Here is a 19449-nt window from a genome sequence, read left to right as displayed (position 1 = left end):
ACTGCCGCTCATATCTGATGCAAAACCTAACCAGGATCAAGAACAAATTTATCTCTTTTTCAGCACCAAAACTATCACGAGACTAGATTTGTAACTGTCTTCTAACATATCATGACAGATAGGTATATGACCCAAATTTTGAAGTGCTATTGAAGAACAAAAGAAAAATGAGTAGAATCGAAAGGAAAAACACATACAAGGGCTAGCTTTTGAAAGAAAGAAGAAAAAGAAGTCTTGAATCAACATTAACCAGTATTACCATATCAACCGCATTTTCAGGCCATAATAGAGGTCACAAAACAAAACTAGTTTCCTTATTTACATTTACAAAAAAGGAACCCTTGAACAAATGTTATAGCTACATGTACAAGGAATGAACTAACCAGCCCACACTTTTTTCTCCCAAAGGTTTGTTAAACGTCAGTACGCGGACTCTCTCCAGGAGCAGCTAGTTGCAGGTTATTCTTCCATGGCATCAACAGTTGGTCCTGAATCGTCGATTAGGACCTTCACTGCACATTCATTTCAAGAAAGAAAATTCTCACATGCCCATTCCACACTCTGATACAAGTCAAGTGATAGTAATGAACAGAGGATAGGATTATTTACCTTTTCCCCTTTTCTTCTTAAGCTTAAGTTTCACATTCTTCTTCATGAGAAACTTCATTGAAGATTTGTTGGTTTCTTGAGAAGTCCCTGTGACACAAGTTCATCAAGTTTAAGGTTAATTTTTTATGTCAAACATTTCATGCTGCAGGTCTGCAGTTGAACATCGATAAGCAAATCTCCATCTGAAACATATTTATTGAAACCCGCTTCACAGATCACAAACCAGTTCATACATCTGGAACACTGGCGTATGAAACACATGCAAAAGAAAAGAACACTAATTTGAAGTTTGAACACTTGAAAAGCAACAATGTGCAGACCACTCAAAAGTTTTGCTAATTTAATATTTACAAGCAAAATTGGAATCTAAAATAGAAAACACTACTTAGCAGCTGTACGCAAAAAAAAAAGGATATCCAAAGGAATAGCTTGATTATCACATAAGAGAAACAGATATAAAATCAAATGAAAAAATGCTGTACTGAAGAATTCTTTAGTAGCAACACCTGGACTGCATAAACCAGAAAGGGATATACATCACCATCATAAAAAAAAGGGGCATTACTTGTGTAAATGAGAAGCACCCGCAGGTAAGCTTCTGTTAATGTCACACACTAAAGCAGCCAACAGTGCAGGAAAATTTTCTCAAAAAACGAGATGGGAATAAAAGGTAACCTCCAGGGGATGCATTGTTAGATCACCTTGCATGCTGGGATCTCTTTTGCCCTCTAATATGCATATCTCCTCTTCATTAAATGAGTATGGGTAATCAGACCTTTACCCCTAGCCTCTCATGAAACATGAAGTTGTACTAAATGTACAACATGACAAGACGGGTCAAAGGCATAAAATACAATCAGCTGTTGATGTGACACTTCTAACAGCATCTCCTCATGATATGCATTAGATGAGAGTGTAAACCAGATACAGTTGACAGAATGCATTCTTCCCCACCATCAGATATAAAGGTTTGTAGCATGACATGGGACTCACCCAACAATGCTTTGAATTGAGCACCAACAGATAAAGGTTGGTGATATGACATGAGAATCACCCGGCTTATGCTCGAGAAAAACTACTATTAACATCTATGTCACATGGGTGCGGGTGCGGGTGCAGGTGCAGGGGTGCGGCAAAAAAAACAAATATATATATATATATATATATATATATATATATAGAAGGAGGGTCCGGGGGTTCCCCCCAGCGTGGGTCCCGCTGCGCAATCAGCGGGCGGGGGTCTAGGGGGGCCGCCCCTGGCGGGGGGTTATAGGGGGGCAGCCCCCCCCCCCCCCCCCCCCCCCCCCCCCCCAAAGATTTTTTTTTTAAAATTCTGCAGCCATTTCATAGGGCAATTTAAAAAAAACAAAAAAAAATGGACCAAAATGACTCTGGGTGCAGTCAACGCACCCAGGGTCGGGTTGGCCGCACCCGCGTCGACGTGGGTGCGGCACCTGTCTGGCCGAATCCCTGTGACATAGATTAACATGAAGAATCAAAACTTGCAAAAGGAACCTGAGCATGAGAATGGACTATATCATGTGAAGAAATCTTTTTACGAAAATTCATCACTTGAATGCTATGTTACTTGGACACCGACTATGTAGTCAAAAGCCTCGACTAGGCACCGATTAGTCCGCCTAGTCGGTTTAGGCTAAGTAAAACGCCTAGTCTTTGCAATTCCTAAGTGGGTACCTTAAAAGGTACCAATTTTGCCAATTATGCACCAACTAAGGAGCCTAGTTGGCGGCTAAGCTTTCTCTGCCTAGACACGAGGGCAATTTAGTTATTTATTATATATATATATATATATATATATATATATATATATGTATATATATATATATTTTTATTTTTTGTATATATATAATTATATGTATGTGCATGTTTGTGTGATTTGTTATGTGAAATCATGAAAACACGCCTAGTTATTATATTTATGTGTGTGTGTGTTACTTTGCTTTTGGGATTTTTTATGTGAAACATTGAAAGCATACACAATTAATTTTAGTTGATTATGTTTTTTATATATGTGTGTGTTACTTTGTATCTGATGACTTTTTCTATAAAAGCCTGAAAGCATGTTTAGCATTATGAATTATGTAATATGTTTTTTATATAAGTATGTATTATTGTGCTTCTGGGAAAGGTTGAAAGTATAGTTTGTTGATTATACTAAATATGTTATAAATAATTGAATATATATATATATATATTTGTTTGTGTACAATTATTTATATGTATATTCTGGTTATATATATTAATATATTTTGTGAAAGCATGTGTAATTTTGTAATTATGTAATGAAATCTCTTATTAGTAAAAAAATTAAACATATTTTTATGTATATTTTGTGTAATTTTTTATATTTAATTGGGGTACTGACTAGTCCCGCCTGGTCCTCGACTAATCTTTTCAAGAGTTATACCGACTAGGCACCGTCTAGCGCTTTTGACTACATAGGACATTGATACGGGTGTCGGTTGTCGGAACACGGAAAGAAGTGTCGGACATGGCGGGTCTTCACTTGGATACGACTATATATATATAAAAGAGAAAAAAAAGATATTTAAATAATTATGCAAACAAAACTAAGGGTGGCAATCGGGTCGGGTTGGTGGGTCAGAATACCTCAACCCGAACACGACCCGTTTAATAAACGGGTAACCCGACACGGTTAGCCCGTTTAATAAACAGGTCGGGTCAACACGACCCGATTACACGACACGGCGACCCGTTTATTAAATGGGTCGACCGGATAACATAGACACGATAACCAACCCGACACAAATATATATATATATATATATATAAACGGGTTGGGGGTTGACGGGTTCGTGTAAACGGGTTGACCCGCCTGCCTAACCTGTTTATTAAACGGGTCAAACGGGTTAGGCGGGTCGACCCGTTTACGACACGAACCCGTTTAAGCCAAACCCGAACCCGGTTAAGAAGCGGGTTGGCGGGTCGGGTCAGATTTTGCCACCCCTAAACAAAACCATAAAATATAAAATGCACATTCATTTCTCATTTGTAATTTGATCCTTGATGATTTACACAAATGTCGATGACATAATATAAACATGTAAGATTGTAAGTACAAAAACATATCATCAAGACTAATCAACAACCACACTTCTAAGGTAAAACATAGAGCAATAAAAACATATACTTGACCCTTCCTTGTTTAACAAGTGTCCACAAAGTTGGACACTCGTGTCCATGATGCACAAAACAGGGCACACTCATATGGACATTCGCTGGACACGGCATATCTAAACACATTTTAAGGTGTCGCGACACTCAACACAAGTGTCCAAAATTTTGGACACTCTTGATTTTAAAAACGGTGTCGGTGCGTGTCCAGGAGTGTCGGTGTCAGGAAGTGTCCATGTAATATAGCTTGTGTTGAGAATAGGTGGTTTTTTAGGTTAAGTTGTTCCTTATTAGAGGTTTTCTGAAATACTTTTTTCATAAGGTCTTAGTTGTAATTTCTTTGTTTTGCATCTCTCTATTTAATATAGAGAGAAGCCCTAATGAGGATTAAGTTTTTCTGTTTTCTTTGCACAGCCGTCTCTCTCTCTCTCTCCCTCTCTCTCTCTCAGGTTCGGTTCATCTTCTACATGGTATCAGAGCCACAGCCGATCGTGGGAACGTGATCGACTGTGAAGTGGGAGCGTGATCGAGATATCGACTGTGACGTGGGTGTGATCGTGCTCTACCAGATCTCAGTCGATTCATGGAGACTTTCATGATCATGATCAAACTTCGATCACGCTGAGTAATGATCTAATCAGGTCAGCACTTTAAATATTTTTTTTGGCATTCTGCTGGTCGTGGATGCCTGCTGTGGGTGTCGTATCATCTGCTGTGGGTGTCGTATCATCTGCTGGGTGGTATCGTATCATCTGCTGGGTGTGGATGCCTGCTGTGGGGGTCGTATCTCCTCGTCCTCGTCGTGGATGCCTGCTGTGGGTGTCGTATCTCCTTGTTTTCTTTTGTTTTCTCTCCTCGTGACTACCTACGCTGTTGGGAGTTTGCTGCGATCTGGTGGTGCCGAGTCTTCCTGCTGCTATGACGAGTTGTGTGTTGGTTCATAAGGTGTCGAAGGATATTCCTGATGGGTGGAAATAACAGAATTTTTTTTCTGTTGTCGTGAGTGTTGAATTCTCGTCGAGGTGTGTTCCTGCTGTTTGGGAGCAACAGAATTTATTTATTTTTTGTGGTCGTAAGTGTTGAGTTCTTGCAGAAGCTGATTTTGTGTGATATTTACTGGATGTCATGTCGTATATGTTGGAGAACAGCAAGTTTTGGTTAACAGTGTGTCTTGCGACTGCATTTTATCATGTGTGGTGATGTGTTTGGGTGCAGCAAGGATCGGAATTTCTGTGGTAACTACAACAACTGAATTTTTTTTAACTCCCTGTTGTGTCGAGTGTTGAAGTTACTCTTCTGTCATGGAAAATAGCAAATGTGATTTCATGCTAGATTGATCTTTATGTTGTGGAACAGCAGGAGTGGTTTCCTGCTGAGTTGAAGAAATTTTTTTTTAAACACTTGTTGTTCAAGTGAGTTTTTTTTTGTATGGCTGAAACGTCGAAAGGTGATTCCAAAATGGAACATATTGGGGAGTATAAGGCGTTTGACAACCCCTTCTCGTATGGCTCTTCTGTTAGGTTGAATGAAACCAACTATGCCAGGTGGTCCAGAACTTTTATGATGTCGGTATCTGGACATCGTCGAAAACATATTTTGTTGGAAGGCGAACCCATTGAGAAATTGGGAAAATATGTTACTTGGGATGAAGATAATGACATAGTTATGTCATGGATCATGAACAGTGTCGAACCCCATATTGCAGATGGATTGATCTACTATAATACAGCCAAACTAATGTGGGACAATCTTCGTGATACATACTCACAAGAAACGAATGTGAGTCGTGTCCTACAAGTCGAACAGGAAATATATAACTTGCAACAGGGAGATCAGACCTTGGCCCAGTACTATGCCTCTGTCAAAGCTGCGTTTGAAAGACTTAATGCTCACCGACCTTTGTGTTGCTCGAAGCAAAAGGATCATCAAGAACAAACCATGGTTGCTCGTTTTCTTACAGGTCTCTCTTCAGATTTTTCGGTTGCAAAAGTTCAAATGTTGACTGGTTCAGATGTTTCCACTCTTGCTGACGCTTACAATCGTCTGAGTAGACTTGCGATATCTCTGCCACAATCTCAGCCTGTGACTCAGACATCTGCTTTTGTTGCCCCATCTAGTTATGGCCGTGGAAATATTCAGAATATCAGAGGACGAGGACGTGGACGTGGTATGGGAGGCAGAGGAAAGCTTCAATGTACATTCTGTGAAAAATCTGGTCATTTAGAAGATCGTTGTTGGGATAAGCATGGTCGGCCACTCTTTTCTGCATCAAAGTCATATAATCCTAAAGCTCATGTTACTACTATTGAGGCAACTAATGCACAAGATAATATCACTGCAAATGAAAATAATATCACTCTTAGTCGTGCGGAATATGATGAGTTGATTGCTCTCCGACCTTTGAGTTCCAGTTCTCCTGTAGCTGGTATTGCCTATTCAACCGGGAATCATCTCCATCCGAATGATAGTAAGTGGGTTATTGACTCTGGTGCATCCAGACATTTGTGTGGAAATTCTCGTGTTTTTTCAGATCTAAAGGTCATTAAGGCTCAACTTGGAGTCTCATTAGCCGATGGGAGCTCCTCCCCGGTTGTTGGTCAGGGAAATATTTCTATATCCTCCTCATTACAGTTGAAAAATGCACTTCATGCTCCAAACTTTCCTCAAAGTTTACTTTCTGTTAGTTGCCTTATAAAAGAACAAAATTGTAGAGTAATATTTGATCCAATGGGTTGTCATTTTCAGGATTTGCTGACGGGGAAGAAGATTGGTGGAGGCTATGAAGAAAATGGAATTTACTACCTACATCATCCAATGGGTTCTGTTCATGCTGCATTGGACCATTCATTCAGCCCTGTTCAGTGGCATCGTCGTCTTGGTCATCCTTCATTGTCAAAGCTTCGGTCGGTCTTTCCTCAGATTCCTTCCACCACATCATTTCAGTGTGAAGCATGTCAGTTGGGCAAGCATCATCGAAGTTCGTTCCCTTTGAGTCAGAGTCAGTCGAGTAATAAAGTTTTTGAACTTCTTCATGCAGATGTATGGGGTCCTAGTAAGATTCCTACTAGGACTCAGTGTCGGTATTATCTTGTTATTGTTGATGATTTCTCTAAGTTATCATGGGTATTTTTAATAAAAGAACGATCTGATGTTCCAAGTCTTATCAAATCCCTAATTCTTGAAATAAAAACTCAGTTTGAATCTAGTGTCAAGATTATTCGCACTGATAATGCTCTTGAGTTTAAATCAAAAGATCTGTTACAATTTTACCAAGATCATGGCATCCAACCCCAAACTTCCTGTGCCTATACATCTCAACAAAATGGGGTGGCTGAGCGAAAACATCGGCACCTCCTTGATGTTGCAAGGACCATTATGATTCAATCCAATGTTCCTGCGTCATACTGGGGTGATGCGATTACCACTGCTTGCTATCTGATCAACCGCATGCCTTCGTCTTCTGTGGGTGATCAAATTCCATTACATATCCTAAAACCTAATGCCCCACTTTTTTCTTTCTCACCAAAAATATTTGGATGTGTCTGTTTTGTTCATAAACTTGGCCCTGACCGTGATAAATTAGCAGCTCAAGCTACAAAATGCATATTTATTGGTTATCCGAAAAATCAAAAGGGCTATCGATGTTATGATCCTATTTCTCGCCGAGAGTATGTCAGTGCAGACGTATCTTTCCTGGAATCCTCTCCATATTACTCTAGTTCCGGTTCTCCGATGCAGGTTGATCCAGCTGAGTCTTTTCCATTACCTATACCTCCTTTTCCTTTGGAATCTGTGCCCTCCTTACCGAACCAAACTTCATCCTCTTCCAGATTTAATAATCCTCCATTGGTATATGTGCGTAGAGCTCCACTTCCGCAAGAGCCTTCATCTTCTTCTTCTCCTGAGGTAAGTTCTACTGACAATAGTGTTCTTCAGGATGATGATAACAGGCCTATTGCTCTACGAAAAGGGACAAGACAATGCACCTTATATCCCATAGCTCATTTTGTCTCCCATGCCAGAATTGGACATAAGATGAAGTCTTTTATTTCAGCCTTGTCTGCTGAAACCATTCCTCTGAACTATCAGTAGACAGCACTTGATAATCGCTGGAAGATGGCTATGCAAGAAGAAATGAAGGCTTTGGTATCTCAGCATACCTGGGATCTAGTTGATTCCCCAGCAGATGCTGACATTGTTGGTTGTAAATGGGTATATACAATAAAGTACAAATCTGATGGTTCTATTGAAAGGTACAAGGCCAGATTAGTCGCGAAAGGATATACCCAGACATATGGAATTGACTTCTTTGAAACGTTTTCTCCTGTTGCACGGATGGGTACCATCCGTCTTGTTCTCTCAGTAGCTGTTCAGCATGGCTGGAACTTGTGTCAATTAGATGTGAAAAATGCATTTCTTTATGGGGATCTCTCCGAGACCGTTTACATGCAACAACCTCCAGGTTTTGAGGTTGAGGGGGAGTGTCATAAGGTGTGCAAATTGAGAAAGGCGATTTATGGCTTGAAACAAAGTCCTCGTGCATGGTTTCAAAAGTTGTTTGAAGTGATGTCAAGTTTTGGTTTTAACAGATCAGCAGCAGATCATACTCTTTTTATAAAGAAAACTAGCTCTGGCATCGTTGTTATGGTAGTATATGTGGATGACATCATTCTTACAGGAGATGATGTGAAAGCTATTGAAGCCACAAAAGCTCATCTTCACAAACACTTTGTTACAAAAGACCTTGGTTCACTCAGGTATTTTCTGGGCATAGAAGTTGCTAGAAGCCGTGAAGGGATGGTTCTGTCTCAACGGAAGTATGTTCTTGACTTATTAAAGGAAACAGGCATGTTGGAAGCTAAACCAGCAAATATTCCCATGGACCATAAAGTTCAGTTGGTTGAAGAAGGGTCAAAACCTGTTGATAGCAAACGCTATCGCTCCCTAGTAGGGAAGTTACTATATGTAACTGTGACCAGACCAGATATTGCTTTAGCAGTAAGCAAAGTTAGCCAGTTCATGGACAAACCAACTGAGGTACACTGGAATGCAGCCATAATGATTCTCAGATATTTAAAATCCTCTCCTGGAAAGGGGTTATTGTTTAAGAAAGGTGGAACTCTGGAGATAGTAGCTTATTCTGATGCTGACTATGCTGGATCTGTAGTAGATAGAAAGTCTACCACAGGATTCTGTGTGTTTCTGGGAGACAACTTGATTTCATGGAGAAGTAAGAAACAAAATGTGGTTTCCAGGTCGAGTGCAGAATCAGAATATCGGGCTATGGCCCAAACAACTGCTGAATTGATATGGGTTCGCACTGTTCTTAATGATCTCCAGGTGAAGGTTTCCTCTCCAATGACCATGATGTGTGATAACAAAGCGGCAACATATATAGCAAACAATCCTGTCTTTCATGAGAGAACAAAGCACATTGAAGTTGATTGTCACTATGTAAGAGATATGATTCAAGCTGGTCATATCACTACAAAATACCTAAAGTCTGAAGACCAAGTTGCAGATATGTTTACAAAGCCTCTTGCTAGGCCTAATTTTTCCAGATGCTGTGACAAGCTGAGCATGATAGATATCTATGCTCCAGCTTGAGGGGGAGTGTTGAGAATAGGTGGTTTTTTAGGTTAAGTTGTTCCTTATTAGAGGTTTTCTGAAATACTTTTTTCATAAGGTCTTAGTTGTAATTTCTTTGTTTTGCCTCTCTCTATTTAATATAGAGAGAAGCCCTAATGAGGATTAAGTTTTTCTGTTTTCTTTGCACAGCCGTCTCTCTCTCTCTCTCTCTCTCTCTCTCTCTCTCTCTCTCTCTCTCTCTCTCTCTCTCTCTCTCTCAGGTTCGGTTCATCTTCTACAGCTTGAATGTATTTGATTACAGGAATACAAATGATTATTTGAACTCAAACAACCAGAAAAGTGAAATGTACCTTTTACAGGCAGTTTAAACCAATTAAGTTATAAGGTCAAGTCAAGGATACCATACATTTGACACCCTGGGATGAACGCTTAGATATTTGACACCGAAGATGATAGAATTGGTTGGTGCAATTGCTATGGCTCACTAGACGTGAATACTTGGAATTGGAGACAAATAAATTTTATAAATACAGAAATTTGAAATGAAAGGCTGAATTTGACCCAAACTTCAGGCATTCGTATGTGTCCAAGTCTCCACTAACTTAATTCCTCCAAATGGCCAAATCACATTTCCATTTAGAAATATACTGTCCAATACTTAAGCCCAAAATACTCATTTCTCCTTCAAGGCTAGATACGCCAACTAATCATTTCAGATGGTCATTGGCAATCATCATTTTAAGATCAAGGCTACTTTAGCACACTGACCATCCCCATAACCCAAATCTGAATTTTATCAGGTACTACCAGTTGGATGTCACGATATTCCTTCATAGAAGACCAGAACAGTGTCAACAGACAGTATCTAGATTGCCCTAACACCACTTTCATGAGGAACAGATCATCATAACCAAATTATTTGGTCAAAGGCATTTATACTGAATGAAACAAGAAAACTGGTCCTATACATCCAATGTATTTTTTAAAGGATAAATATCCACTTCCAGCAGTACTGCTAGAGTGCATATGCTCAAAATCATACTTTTCATATCAATCTATATTTCCTTCTTTTCCTTTTCTTTTCATGAAACACAACTTACCACATCAGTCTATCTTTTGAGAAGCATTGACCAACCTATTTGTGGTTCATCTGACCACAATCAAAGCACACCACAAACCCAATCAACAGAATAAAAAAATATGGTAAAACATGGCCATATTTTTGTGAGACTAACTCGAGCAAAATGGTGAGTGCAGACCCTTAAGTTGGGGTTCTTGATGGTGAATAAGAAGTATGATGAAATTTATTTCATTGCAAGACATTAAGGGGAGCTAATTCCATTATAGATTAAATGAAACATCAAAATGAAATCATATTATCACATGAATGAAAAAATGCAATCAAAGCACACCACAAACCCAATCAACAGAATAAAAAAATATGGTAAAACATGGCAATATTTTTGTGAGACTAACCTCGAGCAAAATGGTGAGTGCAGACCCTTAAGTTGGGGTTCTTGACGGTGAATAAGAAGTATGATGAAATTTATTTCATTGCAAGACATTAAGGGAAGCTAATTCCATTATAGATTAAATGAAACATCAAAATGAAATCATATTATCACATGAATGAAAAAATGCAAGTATAACGACCTCAACTTATCATCGTGAAAAATGAATTTTTATTTTTTAAATAATTGCGAAAAACAAACCCAAGGATCCGAGGTCTCGCAGATTTAATAATTACCAAACCACATAAGAGATAGTGCATTGAATCAACAAATAAAATAACCAACTTTATTAACCAATGAAATGAATGCCATAAAAAACAGAAATAAATAAATAGTTTGTAACATAGAGCCACTCTATCAAGAACATCAGAACATGTCACACAAACTCGCAGGCTTCAAGTAAGCTTCAAGTAACAAGTCACCTATCACTGAGTTCTCGATCCTGAAAAACATTTTTGAAATATAGTGTAAGAACCAAAGTTCTTTATACGAATTCCTCTAAAAATCCAAATAGAAAGGAAAGAGTATAAACCAAATTCATGCATAAATTCAAAAAAATATAATAACAGTTTCATAATCAATTTATCATTCAAGCATTTAAAACAAGTACCATGCAATAACAATTTTCATATAAAACAGAATAAGTATGAATGCAAGAACTAATGCAGAACAGTAAGATGCATAATTCAATACACCTGCATGAATAACTTATTAAGTTCTTATCAGAGTTTCTTTTATATACATGTCCCTATTAAATGCACAGAATTTTAGTTTCACTTTTCATTAAACCCGCAGATATTCAAAACGGGCACAACTCCCAAAGTCCAAGTTAGGTTCTCAGTTGTAGCTTAACACAATTTGTAATTTAGTATTGGATTCCACACTTATTCTTCGACCGATATCAGGAAACAACACCATCCATCGGAACATTAGAAATCAACATCTAATGTCGGGACATCAGGAAAATCAGTATCAACTTATGCCACTTTCTTGGTATATCAATAACAACACTCAACAACACCGCCCTCAGGCAAAGTGGCTGAAATCTCCCTAAAACCGTGGTTTGAATGTGAACCACCACATCGGGTTTAGGGGCACAATCGCACATGGAGTTTTAGTATCCTCACGGTTTTCCCAAAACCACTATCAAAGATTCTCACACCATGGAAGGGGCATCCAGGAAGAAAATATATTGCATTGGTTGTCTCTTTTAATTTTTTTAACAAATTCAAGTTCTTTACACAAGAACCATTTTGCAAATCAACATGCAAAACCCAACTCGGGCCCTGACCCGCTACCATTTTTAACAGTGCAATTAAGTTGGAAAGCTAATAATTCCATAACAGATTTTGCAATGCATAAACAAATTTGAAGCAACACATGCTCAAGGCCCACATGGCCTACACTAGTTCACATCTAACCACAGAAGCATTTCAAGTGATATAAGCATCTTATGCAAAATTCTTAGTGAACATACTCGTACTTATTCAAAACATGTTCACAATGTGCATTCGATCACACACAACAATAATGCACATATAAATCAATTTGCATACGCATGCGAAGAGATGCTTGCAACATTCATTAACATGATCAAATTCATGCATAAGCTCTTTGACACGCACATGATCATATTCATGAAAACATCAAAATGAATTTTCGAATTTTCAATGTGTATCACATGAGTACTTGCAACATGATAATTGAATGTACAACATGCATAATTTATATTTAATACATGTATAGGTATTTTGTATCATCCGACACCATGGTATGCGATCAACCGCATATCGCTGTTGTGCTAAGACATGCAAGAGCATGCTGCCAGTAGTATGCTGTGCTGCCAATGTACACATCAAGGTGTTGTGAACAGCACCACGTGGCTACACACAGGGTGCAGAACTGCTGCCCCTAACCGCTGCCAAATGCAGCTGAAAACAGGCCGCATCCAGCAAGGTTATAAGCAGCCCAAAAACAGCATAAACAAAACAGAGTTTATGATGCATATAGCAACACCATTAACAGGCATGACAGGCACAGTTAGTATGCATAACAATGAAAACAGATTTGTATAACAACGAAACATTTTGTTATGCATAACAACAAACAGTTTGATAATAAGAAGTTTAGCAGAATAGTTAGACATTCAGATCAGCAAAGTAGTTTGAAACTGTAATATCGTGTGTTTTTCCTTCATGTTAAATTCTGAGATTTCTGAAAATTTGGCTAAGTATTTTGTAAAGTTGTTAAAACTTCGAATTTAGGTGGTGTCAGTTGAGTCTGGGCATGGCCCATGACCCATTGACAAGACCAAAACGAGGCAAATAAGATTTGGTAAAACTTTTTGTTTTTGACCTTTAAAATCAAGCGAAATTTGGGTTAAATTCAGGCAAAATTTGGAGGCAAAAATCAGGTAATATATCATTAAATGCGTCTCGAAATTATGAAAACATTGATATTTTGTTTTTCTAAATTTGGGCTATGGTTGGCCCAAAAATCACATTTTTTAAAAAATAACCCGTCTCGATGTGACCAGTTATGGATTGGATCGAATCTAATCCGTTTGACTTTGATCCTAGTTGATAAGGATATGAACCAGAGTTACCGGAAGCTCCCCTATAGTAGGGGAAGCGCGCTTCCCCGATACGCACTTCGAAAGCGCAAAACATCGCGCTTCCAAAATGCGTGGGGAAGCATCCCCTTTTTTGGGGAAGCGTGTCCTCCCCTGCTTCCCTCTTTTTTCCATTTTTTATTTTTTATTTTTCTTCTTTTTTCGCTTCCCCCTCGCTGCCTAGGTCGCTTCCGAGACGGTTAGTGACTCGCTTCTAAGTAGTCCACGCTTCCCGCTTCCTAAATTTTTAAAAGTGCCTCGCTTCCCGCTCCCGCTTCCTCGACTGGCAACCATGATATGGACCCAGTCTAAGACCCATATTAATTAAGATTTGGTCCAGGCTGAGATCCAATATGGATATTGAATTTGGATCTTTGATCCAGATCTAGATTCAAAATTCAAGTCCAACTAATTTAAAGTATTAAATTCAATATAAAAGGTTAAATTGAGTAAATTCCATTTTAAGAAGACTCCCAGAGGGGTGAGATACCCTCTGGAACGTTCTTAAAATTTTATTATTTAATAATTAAATAATAAATAATTAATAAAAATATATTAATTAATAGATTACAAATTTTAATTATCTGGATAAGGGAAAAATTCCACATTTGGTAGAACTCTACCTAAATAAGAGTTCTAGATAGATCCCAAATTAGTTGAAAAAAAAAAGATAAAATAAGAGATAATAAAAGGATAAATAAGAGTAGTTAGAGAGAGTATCCTCTATAGAAGGACTCTAGAAGGAACGTCACCCTCTCTCTAGAAGACCAAAACAAAAATAAAATTAAAAGGGTCTAACTCGCCCCTCTCTCTTGTTTTCTAGAGGGAGAGAGAAGAAAGAAAGGAAAAAGAGGAGGAGAAGAAGAAGGAAAGGAGGATCCTTTCCGATCGTCCGACGAAGCTTTTCCGATCTTTTTCTGTCTCTGATCGAAGGTGTGTGTTCCTCTATTAATTCGAACTGAGAGAAATAACCTAAATCAGGTTTATGTGATATGATTGGTGAAATAAGAAAGAAGGGGAAAATCTGATTTTTTTTTTTATGAATGTATATATATGTGCAAATTTCCTCTTTCATGAAGAACGATTTTCAGTATGTATCAAATTTTGATTTATACCCGTCGATCTTTTGATATCATGCATTGAGCATGTAGAGGCTATTTTATGTTCAAATCTGATAGGCATGTCGATTTTCTTTATATGCATAGCAAAAATTCTAATGGATGCAATAAAATCAGATTTGTTGAACTCGTGTGCATACCGTGTGTGTATGTATATTCATTAGTTCAGATCTGCCACGTGTGCATGTGGACAGATTTGTCTGATTGTACGTGTGGACAGATCTGCCGACAGTACACGTGGGCAGATCTAGACAGATCTGCCGATTTCATAGGTGCGCAGATCTGATCCAGATCAGATGAAAATTTTTCTTATGCGAATTTGACCAAACCATGTTCAAACACACCGATTTGAATCAGATCTGAAGAGTGAATGAGCTAGGCAGACTTGGTCTGCATCTACCGAATATATACATTTTTTGTTAATAAGATAAAAGAGATAAATAGTGTAATTAATTTTCTTTCTAGATGTCCCTTCTACAGTGTTGGAATCCTGGATGACAGTTTTGAGAAAACCGTGAGGATACTAAAACTTCATGTGCATTTGTGCCCCTAAACTCGATATGGCGGTTCGCCTCCTGACCACGGTTTTAGGGAGTTTTCAGCCACTTTGTCTGGGGGTGGTGTTATAGGCACAACTGTTGTTATTGGTATACCTAGAAAGTGGCATCAGTGGATATTGATTTCCCTGGTGTCCCGACATTAGATGTTGATTTCTAATGTTCCGATAGATGGTGTTGATTCTTGATATCGGTCGAAGAACAAGTGTAGAACCCAGTATAAAATACAAATTGTGTATTAAGCTACAACTGAAAACTTAAATTGGATTTCGGAAATTGTTGTGCCCATTTTGAGTATTCGCAGGTTTAATGAAAAGTGAAACTAAAATTGTGTGCATTTAATAAGGATATGCATACAAAAGAGAACTCTGATAATAACTTAATAATTTATTCATGCATGTGCATTGAATCATGCATATTTACTGTTCTACACTAGTTCATGCATTCTTACTCGTTCTGTTTCGTGTGAGATATTATTATTGCATTATCCTTTCTTTTAGATACTTGAAAGGTAAATGAATTATAAGGTTGTTATTTTTATATTTCTCTAAATGTCTTGCATGAATTTGATTTATGCCCTTTCTTGCCTATTTGGATTTTTAGAGGAATTCATACAAAGAATCTTTGATTCTTACCCAGTATTTCAAATGTTTTTCTCAGGACCTAGAGCTCAGTGATGAGGATGACTGTCACAAGGAACTTGCGAGATCGCGTGACTAGTTTTGATATTTTCTTGACAGTATGGCTCTGGATTATATTCACTATTTATGTTCTATGACATTTATTTATTTGGTTAATAAAGTTGGTTATTTGATTGATTGGTTCAATGTAAAGATCACTTATGGTTTGAAAGTTGTCAAGTCTTTGAGGCCCCAGATCCTTTGAGTGTTGGTTTTCACAATTGTTTTTAAAAAAAAATCCACTTTTCATGAGTTGAGTTGAGGTCGTTACAGAAACAACATCAAACAGTTTGTAGAATTGTGAAGTCAACTGATGATAGTCCAGCCAGCCAACAGTCAGCCTCTAGCATGACCAACAAAAAAAATATGCTCACAGAGTCCATATAAGGCATGAAAAATTCTGGTTATCAGTCCAATAAAGATGGGTTTTACTAAGAGTCCATAAATTCGTCTATCAAGACTACTTATTGGTCAAAAATTTAGTCCAATAACAGTCCACAATAAATCATGTTTCAATCTAATTTTTTTTTATTATAATGGTTCTCTATATGGTTTAACAAGTTTGATTATCAGTCCGAAAAGAAATAAATTTTGCATAGCATGCATGAGACACTTTACAAATCTGGGCAAGATTTGCACACATATATAGATATATTGCATATCTGAGATCTGCACACCGACTATATGTTGCAGATCTGTAACCTATCTGCAGGCGTGCAAGTATACATGTTGGAGGTCGGTTCACAGCAGAAAAAAAAATACAATTATCGACTGCACACATGATCCAATGACGAAATAGGGTAAGAGCAAGAGCCTGTACAATTTTAGTTTTGTGTCAAAAAGGATAGCAAAACTAACATATGTCGATTTCACATAAGAGAAAGAAATATAAACACATGTATTGAATTTACATCATAGCATATGTATTTATTTTCTTTTATGCTTGAACCATGAGATCTGATAATATGCCCATACAATGATCACTAAGATTGATAGGTCTGAATATGTTTACACACATCCATATCTTTCTTTTTGAACAAAAGTGATTAAAAACCTAGTCTGGGGCAAAATCGGCAGGGCTAAGAATTCATATATATATATATATATATATATATATATATATATATATATATATATATATATATATATATATATATATATATATATATATATATATATATATATATATATATATATATATATATTCAGCATGAAAGCAAGATTTAGAAGCAGAAAATTAACAACTCATATGTCAACTCAAGAATACCCCATGTTAAATCCTTGATTAAACCTAGAAATCGTTTGTAAGATTAATCCATCCAAAGATTTACAAAAACCAAAATTTTAAAACATGAGTTTAAACATGATTTCAAAAATCAGATTTCATTTTCCCCTTGAAAATCTTACATGAAATTGATTTAAACTCATTTCTCACCATTTGAACCTAGAGAGGAACCTGTACCTTAGTTTGAAAACGAGACTAGACCAAAAAATCGTCGGATATAGGGTGAAAAGGATGGGTTGATTTCTCCTTCCTCTTCTTCTTCCTTCCTCTCTTTCCCTCTCTCTTTTTTTTTCTCTTTCTTTTTCCTTTTCCTTTTCTCTTTCTCTCTCTCCAGAAAACGAGATCTAGAGAGAGACGAGTTAGACCCCTTATAGAGGTCTCTATCCTATAGAGGATAGAGTTCTACCCAATGTAGAACTCTATCTCTCTTTATTATCTTATCTCTCTCTTTTTTTTATTAGAGGTTTATCTAGAGGGTGACGCCCCCCTCCAAAAGATCTATCTAGGTAGAGTTCTACTCCATGTAGAACTCCACCTTATCCAATAAATAAAATTTTGAAATTTAATTAATTAATAGTTTTTATTAATTATTTAATATTTAATTATTAAATAATTAAGTTTTAGAATATTCTAGAAGGTATCGCCCCCCTCTGAAAGTCCTCTCATAACAAAATTCCTACTCAAATTAACCTTTAAATTGATTTTAAAGTTTTAAATTGGTTACATTTGAAACTTGGATCCAAATCCAGATCTAAATCCATATCCAAAATCCATATGGATCCCAACCTGGACCAAATCTTAGTTAATATGGGTCCTGGACCGGGTCCAAATCCATGTCAACTCGGATCAAACGGATCAGATCCAATCCAAAAAATGGTAAAAAATAAAGGTGGGTCATTTTTTTAAAACGCAAATTTCGAGACAACCTTAACCCGATTTTAGAAAAATGAAATACCAATATTCTCAAAATTACGAGACCCATTTAACAATATACTTACCTGATTTTCGCCTCCGAATTTTGCATGAATTTAACATGAATTTAGCTGGATTTTCGCTCGAATTTAAAGGTTAAGAACGCAAAGTTTTACAAATATTAATCGTCTCAACTAGGTCTTGTCACGCGGCCCTGGGCCACGCCCAGACTCAACTGACGTCACCTATATTTGAGGATATTTTTCATGATATTTATTGTATTCAATAAAGTACTTAGAAAAAATTTCAGAATTTTAGAATTTAAAAAGCCATATACACGATTTTACATCAAGCCCTCAAAATCTTGAAGACACCAACTCAGAACTACAAATAATATCCAAATACCGCATAAGTTCAAAGGCGCCTCTAGTAACAAGAAAGAAAGGGTGCAATAAATTGCATCAAAGGAAGTAAAACCAAATCATTTTAGCATATGAATGGAAAACTTATTGCCCCCCAAAACCACTAATTCAAAACTCAAAATAATACCTGGGTATAACTACGCAAATTAACCAATTCATGTACATTATAAAGACTAAATAATCCAAGAATCTCCAACTTTTATTCTCGATCCGCTTTCACACAATCTAAAAATGAAGGTCTACGCTTACAGCCACGAGAAGAAAGCAAAATGATTCTCACCTCCTCGCGCGTACACTTTTGGTCAAATTAAGAAAAAAACTGAAGAACCCAACAAAGTCACGAACTACCACAATCCCAAAGTGATACTCGAAAATCATGAGACATCACCACCCAGACTCCCCAAAAACGGGATTCCGTTTCACACCCACTTCACGAAATCACAAACTAAACACAACCCGAAAAAACACTAAACCAACAAGAAACGATACCTTCGGCGTCAACGGGCACCATCTCCGTCTCGTCCAGCGTCTCCAAACCCTTAAGCACCGCATCCTTGTGCTCCTAAAATCTCGAAAGACACCAACAAAAACAGAAAATTCATTAGTGGGTGTCACTCGTTTTCGAGTATCAGAAATAAAGACTCATACCTACAAAAGAAAAGAAGAAGAAGAACAGAAGATTGCTCACTTTCCACATCCGATTGAAGAGTTTCCGCTTGCGCTTGCCTGAAATGGAGAGAGGGACGTTCTTGATCTTCAGTTTGCGAGTGTTGGGATCTCCATGAGCCTTGCGTTTGAGCTCTTGAATGAATGCTCTCTTCTCCCGGAGGCTGTTTGGCAGAGGAGCCTTGTACTTCCCCATCTTTGCTCTGCAGCTCTCTTCCTCTCTAGCTGCTCTCTTACTTCTTTGTTGTTGTTTATCCTTTGCTCAGGGTTTTGGTATATTTCCCATCGTACATAGGGTTGTCAATGGATCAGATTTGATTCTGACCCGACCCG

General features: G+C 37.6%; 1 protein-coding gene across 1 annotated transcript; it reads right to left on the bottom strand.

Moving 5' to 3' along the window:
• Positions 1 to 215: 215 nt before the first annotated feature.
• On the bottom strand, positions 216 to 19360 carry LOC149845224 (uncharacterized). Its single transcript, XM_089997512.1, has 4 exons — positions 19139 to 19360; positions 18940 to 19012; positions 610 to 696; positions 216 to 512 (listed from the first exon to the last, which is right to left on the bottom strand). Exons 1-4 carry the CDS (start codon positions 19310 to 19312, stop codon positions 460 to 462), a joined length of 387 nt encoding a protein of 128 aa, XP_089853638.1. The 5' UTR covers positions 19313 to 19360; the 3' UTR covers positions 216 to 459.
• Positions 19361 to 19449: the final 89 nt, after the last annotated feature.

This window comes from Nuphar pumila, chromosome 2 (genome assembly GCF_984573655.1).
Source record: "Nuphar pumila chromosome 2, dmNupPumi1.hap1.1, whole genome shotgun sequence".
NCBI lineage: Eukaryota > Viridiplantae > Streptophyta > Magnoliopsida > Nymphaeales > Nymphaeaceae > Nuphar > Nuphar pumila.
This window is presented reverse-complemented; position numbering and strand designations above follow the sequence as displayed.

Excerpts from the sequence above, each read along its gene's own strand:
- LOC149845224 (XM_089997512.1), bottom strand. The coding sequence starts at position 19,312 with ATGGGGAAGTACAAGGCTCCTCTGCCAAACAGCCTCCGGGAGAAGAGA. Across the intron at positions 19,013-19,138 it reads TCTTCAATCGGATGTGGAAA|GAGCACAAGGATGCGGTGCT; the intron begins GTGAGCAATCTT and ends TCGAGATTTTAG. Across the intron at positions 697-18,939 it reads GGTGCCCGTTGACGCCGAAG|GGACTTCTCAAGAAACCAAC; the intron begins GTATCGTTTCTT and ends CTTGTGTCACAG.